The sequence below is a fragment of the Oncorhynchus tshawytscha genome, unplaced genomic scaffold (genome assembly GCF_018296145.1).
Source record: "Oncorhynchus tshawytscha isolate Ot180627B unplaced genomic scaffold, Otsh_v2.0 Un_contig_4866_pilon_pilon, whole genome shotgun sequence".
In the NCBI taxonomy this organism is placed as follows: Eukaryota; Metazoa; Chordata; class Actinopteri; order Salmoniformes; family Salmonidae; genus Oncorhynchus; species Oncorhynchus tshawytscha.
The window spans coordinates 161,461-170,000 of record NW_024609783.1 but is presented as its reverse complement, the minus strand read 5'-3'; the positions used below and the strand labels follow the sequence as shown (position 1 = coordinate 170,000).

The 8,540-nt window shown below is 42.7% G+C and overlaps 1 protein-coding gene and 1 long non-coding RNA gene across 4 annotated transcripts in view; both read right to left on the bottom strand.

The window, feature by feature from the left end:
* Window positions 1-2,757, bottom strand: part of LOC112237675 (sodium/potassium/calcium exchanger 1-like) — a 39,167-nt gene extending 36,410 nt beyond the window's left edge. Inside the window, exons 1-2 of one of the 3 annotated variants that reach the window (XM_042318033.1) lie at window positions 2,342-2,757; window positions 588-1,646 (exon numbers count right to left, since the gene is read on the bottom strand). In XM_042318033.1, coding sequence (XP_042173967.1) covers window positions 588-1,452 — 865 coding nt within the window. In that variant the 5' untranslated portion in view covers window positions 1,453-1,646; window positions 2,342-2,757. The remainder of the gene's footprint in view (window positions 1-587; window positions 1,647-2,341) is intronic. The other 2 variants (XM_042318031.1, XM_042318032.1) reach the window with 2 other exon arrangements.
* A 3,144-nt stretch (window positions 2,758-5,901) lies between these two features.
* LOC121845860 lies at window positions 5,902-7,626 on the bottom strand. The gene is made up of 2 exons (XR_006082817.1): window positions 7,400-7,626; window positions 5,902-7,293 (listed from the first exon to the last, which is right to left on the bottom strand). It is a non-coding gene; the product is annotated as an uncharacterized LOC121845860 (long non-coding RNA).
* Between the last annotated feature and the right edge of the window lie 914 nt (window positions 7,627-8,540).

Sequence of the window (8,540 nt, the reverse complement as noted above, 5' to 3'; positions counted from 1 at the left end):
TATAGACCAGAGCCCTATTCCCTATATAGTGGTACTACTATAGACCAGAGCCCTATTCCCTATATAGTGGTACTACTATAGACCAGAGCCCTATTCCCTATATAGTGCACTACTATAGACCAGGGCCCTATTCCCTATATAGTGCACTACTTTTGGCCAGAGCGCAAAAGGGTTCTGCTGCTGTCACAATATGAGAACCCTTTTTAGTTCCATGTAAAACCCACAAGTTTTCTCCTATGGGGACAGCCGCAGAACCCTGTTTGGTTCTAGATAGCATGTTTTTTTTCTGTGTATGTACCTATATAGTTCACTATAAGGGGAAAACTATAGGATGCAATTAACCAATTTCAATGGGATCGACTGTTGGCTCCAAGGTAAGCACCTTTTAAAGTACTTTTCCCCCAAAATTCCCAGGTTTTCCAGAAATCCGGGATGGGAGTATTCCAGATGTCCTGTTCATTCCCTCCTGATTCCGGGAGTCTAGAAACCGGGATTTCTGGAAAAACCTACTATTCTCTACCTATTATCTGTCAAATGATATTATTATTATTATAATAATAATAAATAATAATAATTATTATTATTACCTATGATGTAGAAGGAGACGTCTCTGAACAGGGGCCACCAGGTGAGGTGGAGCATCTCCCTGGAGAAGATGGCACACATCCCGATGACAAACAGGATGTTAAACACCGCTGACCCCACGATTGTCCCGATGCCCACGTTGCTATGGGAGATGAACACGCCAATCAGAGAGGTGAACAGTTCGGGGGCGGAGCCTCCTGCAGCCATGAAGGTTGCCCCGGCGACGTCGTCGGAGATGTCGAGCTTCACGGTGATGACGCCGAGCGCCGGGACGAAGAACTCGTCACAGACGATGGCGAGGGAGACGAACATGTAGACCATGCCCAGGATGTGGAGGGTCACCCAGCCCTGCCTCCTCTGGTCCACTGTGAACAGGTCCTCTGGGTACTCTCCCTTCCTGTGGGGGACGTCTCCAGGGATACCCGGGGAGGTGGTGGTGTTAGGAGGAGGGGAGGTGGGAGGAGGGGAAGTGGGAGGAGGTTCAGTCGGAGGCTCAGGTTCAGGGTCCTCTACGTAGATACAGTGCTTAATGTCCGTCCTGTTGACAGTTATCACGATGACGTCATCCCCCTCCAGCACAGTAGGAGCCCTGGTGATGACGTCATCATCATAGCTCTCTGTTAGGCTAGAGAGGTTAGAGGTCACCACCTCTCGTGTGTCTACCTCCAGAACACTACTACTATCACTACCGCCCCCTTCCTCTGGGAGTGCTGTCCCAGGGTCCTCCTCTGCAGCGGCCTGGCGGGCCACCCGTGGCTCCTGCAGCCGGGCCTTGAACGTCACGGTGTAGACGCAGCACAGTAATACACCAGAGAGGAAGAAGAGGATGCGACTCCGATTGAGTCTCCGTCTTTGTGGCAAATGCATTGTTCACCGCTGCCAGAGGGGTCTTGATTCCCACCGCGGATTATTAGGTCCGTGTCAGATGCATGGTTAGGCTTATGGGAACAGGTCCAGTAGCATTAGTTAGCCAAATAATGCAGTTCAGCGAGCGGTCAGCACACATCTTCAGCATAGTCTGTTTTAATGTCATAGTCCTGGCATGATGTCCCAGCTCCAAACTATAAATATATATAAAAAGGGGGGAAATAAATAGATAATTCACTCAGTTTAGACTACAATGCAAAACTCACGTCATACATTTAACATAATAATGTAATAAAATACTAATAAAAACACTACTGGAGTATTAGAAGGGTTTATTATAAGGGCGCGCGTTCACGTGAAGGGAGTCGCAGGAGCGCGGAGGATGGGATACAGCCACCTGTTACTATGGCTACATAATTGCAGGTACTCTGCTCTCCGAAGGGCTGCACAGATTAAATGACACGTGTAATGAAATGCAGCAAATGTAGTTAATGTACAAATGACAATTTAAAAAACAACAACAGTGAATTAAGTGGAAAATATCATTATGTGGGGCCCTACTTTTCATTGACGTGCGCGGGTCATGAACGTGCTGATATGCGCTCCTCGAGTCGAGACAACATACGCGATATGATTCATTCCAAACGTTCAACCAACCATTTCATTTTCACGTGTGTATCCAGGTTGGTCGGGTGAAAATTAAGAAACGAAAATAATGATACATTTAACTGAATTTCGTGGGGAAATTCCAGGCAAGAAACAGTGCCCGATATGGAGTCATTGACAAGTATCCACAAGGTCAATGACGATTATTGTAGCTTAAATCCCTTCCCTGTAAAACATCTGTAAACCATACTTAACCCTTTTTCAATTGTTAATAAAAACGTACCTTTAATCGCTGAGTTGTTGTGATAGAGATGTTGTAGACGCGAGGTCTCTCTCCAGCTGTGTGCGCTAAGGTAAAGGGATTGGTTGAGAGATGCTGACTCTAGTTTTTGGTGAGCGGCTACAAGGGCGCACCGCAGGATGACAGCTCACACCTCCTCTCCACGGCTCAGCATAATACCTGCAGTCTTTTAAGAGGATTAGGTTAGGTGTTCACACAATCTCTCACATTCTCACGAACACGTTTAATTAAACTGCTTCAAATTCAAGCCATTCCTGTTCATTTGTTCATAATCCGCCAAGTGCATGCAGTGTCTCCAACCACCAACGCTGAGCAAAAACCAACCATGTTTGCGCGCTGAAGTGGAAGGAGGGTTGTCAAGGCATAATTACAATTCTGAAGAGTGCTCCTTTATGCACACAGACACAGGCCAACAGGCAGAGTGCTCCTTTATGCACACAGACAGACAGGCAGAGTGCTCCTTTATGCACACAGACACAGGCCAACAGGCAGAGTGCTCCTTTATGCACACAGACAGACAGGCAGAGTGCTCCTTTATGCACACAGACACAGGCCAACAGGCAGAGTGCTCCTTTATGCACACAGACAGACAGGCAGAGTGCTCCTTTATGCACACAGACAGACAGGCAGACAGACAGACAGACAGACAGACAGACAGACAGACAGACAGACAGACAGACAGACAGACAGACAGGCAGACAGACAGGCAAACAGAAAGGCCAACAGGCAGGTAGACAGGCAGAAAGGCCAACAGGCAGGTAGACAGGCAGAAAGGCAGACAGGCAGAAAGGTAGACATACAGGCAGACAGAAAGGCCAACAGGCAGAAAGGCAGACAGGCAGGCAGAAAGGCAGACAGTCAGATATACAGGCAGAAAGGCAGACAGACAAGCAGATATACAGGCAGACAGGCAGACAGACAGGCAGAAAGACAGACAGACACGCAGATATACAGACAGAAAGGCAGGCAGATATACAGACAGACAGACAGCTGAAAACTGTTGTGCTGTTTAAAGAAGCAATAAAACTGTAGACTAGTTGAGTATTAAAGAAGCAATAACACTGTAGACTAGTTGAGTATTAAAGAAGCAATAAAACTGTAGACTAGTTGAGTATTAAAGAAGCAATAAAACTGTAGACTAGTTGAGTATTAAAGAAGCAATAAAACTGTAGACTAGTTGAGTATTAAAGAAGCAATAAAACTGTAGACTAGTTGAGTATCTGGAGCATCAGCATTTGTGGGTTTGATTATAGGCTCAAAATGGCCAGAAACAAAGTACATTCTCCTGACACTCATCAGTCTATTCATGTTCTGAGAAATGAAGGCTATTACATGTGAGAAATTGCTAAGAAACTGAAGATCTCGTACAACGCTGTGTACTACTCCCTTCACTGAACAACGCAAACTGGCTCTAACCAGAATAGAACAACAGTTTTCAGCTGTGCTAACATAATTGCAAAAGGGTTTTCTAATGATCAATTAGCCTTTTAAAATGATAAACTTGGATTAGCTAACACAACGTGCCATTGGAACACAGGAGTGATGGTTGCTGATAATGGGCCTCTGCACACCTATGTAGATATTCCATTAAAAATCAGACGTTTCCAGCTACAGTAGTCATTTACAACATTAACAATGTCTACACTGTATTTTCAATCAATTTGATGTTATTTTAATGGACAGAAAATGTGCTTTTCTTTCAAAAACAAGGACATTTCTAAGTGACCCCAAACGTTTGAACGGTAGTGTATATAAAGGGGTTATTATGAGGAAATAAAGGACACCAATATAAAGGGGTTATTATGAGGAGATAAAGGACACCAATATAAAGGGGTTATTATGAGGAGATAAAGGACACCAATATAAAGGGGTTATTATGAGGAGATAAAGGACACCTATATAAAGGGGTTATTATGAGGAGATAAAGGACACCTATATAAAGGGGTTATTATGAGGAAATAAAGGACACCAATATAAAGGGGTTATTATGAGGAAATAAAGGACACCAATATAAAGGGGTTATTATGAGGAGATAAAGGACACCAATATAAAGGGGTTATTATGAGGAGATAAAGGACACCTATATAAAGGGGTTATTATGAGGAGATAAAGAACACCCATATAAAGGGGTTATTATGAGGAGATAAAGAACACCAATATAAAGGGGTTATTATGAAGAGATAAAGGACACCTATATAAAGGGGTTATTATGAGGAGATAAAGGACACCTATATGAAGGGGTTATTATGAGGAGATAAAGAACACCTATATAAAGGGGTTATTATGAGGAGATAAAGGACACCTATATAAAGGGGTTATTATGAGGAGATAAAGAACACCAATATAAAGGGGTTATTATGAGGAGATAAAGGACACCTATATAAAGGGGTTATTATGAGGAGATAAAGGACACCAATATAAAGGGGTTATTATGAGGAGATAAAGGACACCAATATAAAGGGGTTATGAGGAGATAAAGGACACCAATATAAAGGGGTTATTATGAGGAGATAAAGGACACCAATATAAAGGGGTTATTATGGGGAGATAAAGGACACCTATATAAAGGGGTTATTATGAGGAGATAAAGGACACCTATATAAAGGGGTTATTATGAGGAGATAAAGGACACCTATATAAAGGGGTTATTATGAGGAGATAAAGGACACCTATATAAAGGGGTTATTATGAGGAGATAAAGGACACCAATATAAAGGGGTTATTATGAGGAGATAAAGGACACCTATATAAAGGGGTTATTATGAGGAGATAAAGGACACCTATATAAAGGGGTTATTATGAGGAGATAAAGGACACCTATATAAAGGGGTTATTATGATGAGATAAAGGACACCAATATAAAGGGGTTATTATGAGGGGATAAAGGACACCTATATAAAGGGGTTATTATGAGGAGATAAAGGACACCAATATAAAGGGGTTATTATGAGGGGATAAAGGACACCTATATAAAGGGGTTATTATGAGGAGATAAAGGACACCTATATAAAGGGGTTATTATGAGGGGATAAAGGACACCTATATAAAGGGGTTATTATGAGGAGATAAAGGACACCTATATAAAAGGGGTTATTATGAGGAGATTAAGGACACCTATATAAAGGGGTTATTATGAAGAGATAAAGGACACCTATATAAAGGGGTTATTATGAGGAGATAAAGGACACCTATATAAAGGGGTTATTATGAGGAGATAAAGGACACCTATATAAAGGGGTTATTATGAGATAAAGGACACATATATAAAGGGGTTATTATGAGGAGATAAAGGACACCTATATAAAGGGGTTATTATGAGGAGATAAAGGACACCTATATAAAGGGGTTATTATGAGATAAAGGACACCTATATAAAGGGGTTATTATGAGGAGATAAAGGACACCTATATAAAGGGGTTATTATGAGGAGATAAAGGACACCTATATAAAGGGGTTATTATGAAGAGATAAAGGACACCTATATAATTGTGGGTTTTTATTCACACCACCAGCTATGCTCTTTTCATAAATAACTACAGCTATTCACTTTATTTCACACAACTTTATTGGTTATTATAATATCACACATTATAATTTATCCTTCAACCATTCAAAACCTTTTAATAAAACACATGATTCCAGACAGTGATCCTCTTCCCTTAATTCTCTAACCAATGTCCATTTCCCTGAGGTTCTGGGCTCTGACTGGTTCTCTTTGTCTGTTTCGATGACAGGAAGTGTGCTCTACGCTCTACGAGAAGTGTGGAGAGTCGGGACGCAACTCTAACCATGTCATCAGACACAGATCAGTGAGCCTTGGAACAACACAGCAAGGATGGCATGATGGAGATAGTAGATATCACGGGGACTATAAACATCACTGGAGAATACAGTAGCTTACATCCCAGAATGCAGCTTGATTCTATACTGCATGAGAAACACTGTTGGCATACAAAAGTTAATTTAGGAATAATGCAATATTTATTTTTTAAAGTCCAAATGTCAATATCAAATCATTCCTGGGTAACAATGCAGTACCTTACTGTGATTTCAAGCAACAATTTAGCTAGGTCTGTCTGGGAGTGGTCTGAGTGGGGAGGGGAAAACTGAAAATGTGCTGGTATTGGCAGAGGGGTTTTAGAACTCTCTTTCTTATTGGTCTATTAACTAATTCACCCCATAGTGATGTCACCGTGGAAGGCCAAAACTCCATCCTGCCAAAACAGGCTGAAATGTCAGTCTATTCAAAACAACTGACACTAAAAAGGACATTATGATAATGTTCACAATTTCACAGTGTTATTCCAACCCCATAGTGTGGAAATATATATAAATACATATTTCTAACTGCACTGGGCCTTTAAAAAAACAAAACAACTTGTAACAAAACAAATCAATGTATAGCATTAGGCCTGACGCTGACTCATGGTCAGATGGGACAGTAGTGAAGTGCAACATGACTGTTCTATCAATGACTGCAACAGAGTCAGAGTCAATTCAGATCTATTCAGTCAAGTCATTAAAGTGGATCCAAAATAAAAAGAGTGATTTAAAAAAAAACTCTCTTCATAGAGAACAATGGGCAGTTTTAATTTTCACTTCCTGAATTCAAACTGAAGGCAGGTCCATTATGAGGATTACATGAGCTGCAAAATGGAATTCAGAAAATACACAAGTTGTTTAGTCTGGCCAAGAGACGCTAGAACCGTTTATAGTACGGCTCCTTCAATACTAACAGTACAGTATGACATGGATCTGTTAATACTAACAGTATGACATGGATCTGTTAATACTAACAGTACAGTATGACATGTATCTGTTAATACTAACAGTATGACATGTATCTGTTAATACTAACAGTACAGTATGACATGGATATAAATCAGAAAAAGAGGGTGTGAATCGAATGCACTTGTTTGTGTTAGAGGAGGTACCTCTGATGGACAGACTGGGTGAGGAAGATGACTGTTTGTGTTAGAGGAGGTACCTCTGATGGACAGACTTGGTGAGGAAGAGAAGTGTTTGTGGTAGAGGAGGTACCTCTGATGGACAGACTGGGTGAGGAAGATGAGTGTTTGTGTTAGAGGAGGTACCTCTGATGGACAGACTGGGTGAGGAAGATAAGTGTCTGTTAGAGGAGGAACATCCACAGGAAAAGGAGAAGAGGAGGATGTGGTTGGTTGGTTTATCAGTGGAGGACAGAAGAGAGGTAAGAGAGGAGAGAGGTGAGAGAGGAGAGGTGAGAGAGGAGAGGAGAGGTGAGAGAGGAGAAGATGACTGAGTGTTAGAGGAGAGAGGAGAGGTGAGAAGATGAGTTTGAGTTAGAGAGGACAGAGGTGGAGACTGAGGAGAGGAGAGAGTGTTTGAGAGAGGAGGTACCTCTGAGGACAGAGGTGAGAAGATGAGTGTTTGTGGTAGAGGAGGTAATGGACAGAGGTGTTGACTGAGGTGAGGAGAGAAGAGTGTTTGTGAGAGGAGGTACCTCTGATGGACAGACTGGTGAGGAAGAGGAGAGTTTGTGGTAGAGGAGGAGAAGACAGAGGTGTGAGGTGAGAGAGAAGAGAGGTGAGGAAGAGAGGTTTGTGAGAGAGGAGAGGGAGGGTGAGAGAGGACAGAGGTGAGAGAGGAGAGGAGAGGTGAGAGAGGAGAGAAGAGAGGTAAGAGAGGAGAGAGGAGAGAGGTGAGAGAGGAGAGGTGAGAGAGGAGAGAAGAGAGGTGAGAGAGGAGAAGACAGAGGTGTGAGGTGAGGAGAGAAGAGAGGTGAGAGAGGAGAGGACAGAGGTGTGAAGTGAGGAGAGAAGAGAGAGAGAAGTGTAAGGAGAGGAGAGGACAGAGAGGTGTGAGGAGAGGAGAGAGGAGAGGACAGAGGTGTGAGGTGAGGAGAGAAGAGAGAGGTGTAAGGAGAGGAGAGAAGAGAGAGGTGTGAGGAGAGGAGAGAAGAGAGAGGTGTAAGGAGAGGAGAGAAAAGAGAGATGTGAGGAGAGGAGAGAAGAGAGAGGTGTAGGAGAGGAGAGAAGAGAGAGTGTGAGGAGAGGAGAGAAAAGAGAGGTGTGAGGAGAGGAGAGAAGAGAGAGGTGTAAGGAGAGGAGAGAAAAGAGAGAAAGAGGAGAGGAGAGAGGAGAGGACAGAGGTGTGAGGTGAGGAGAGAGGAGAGAAAAGAGAGGTGTGAGGAGAGGAGAGA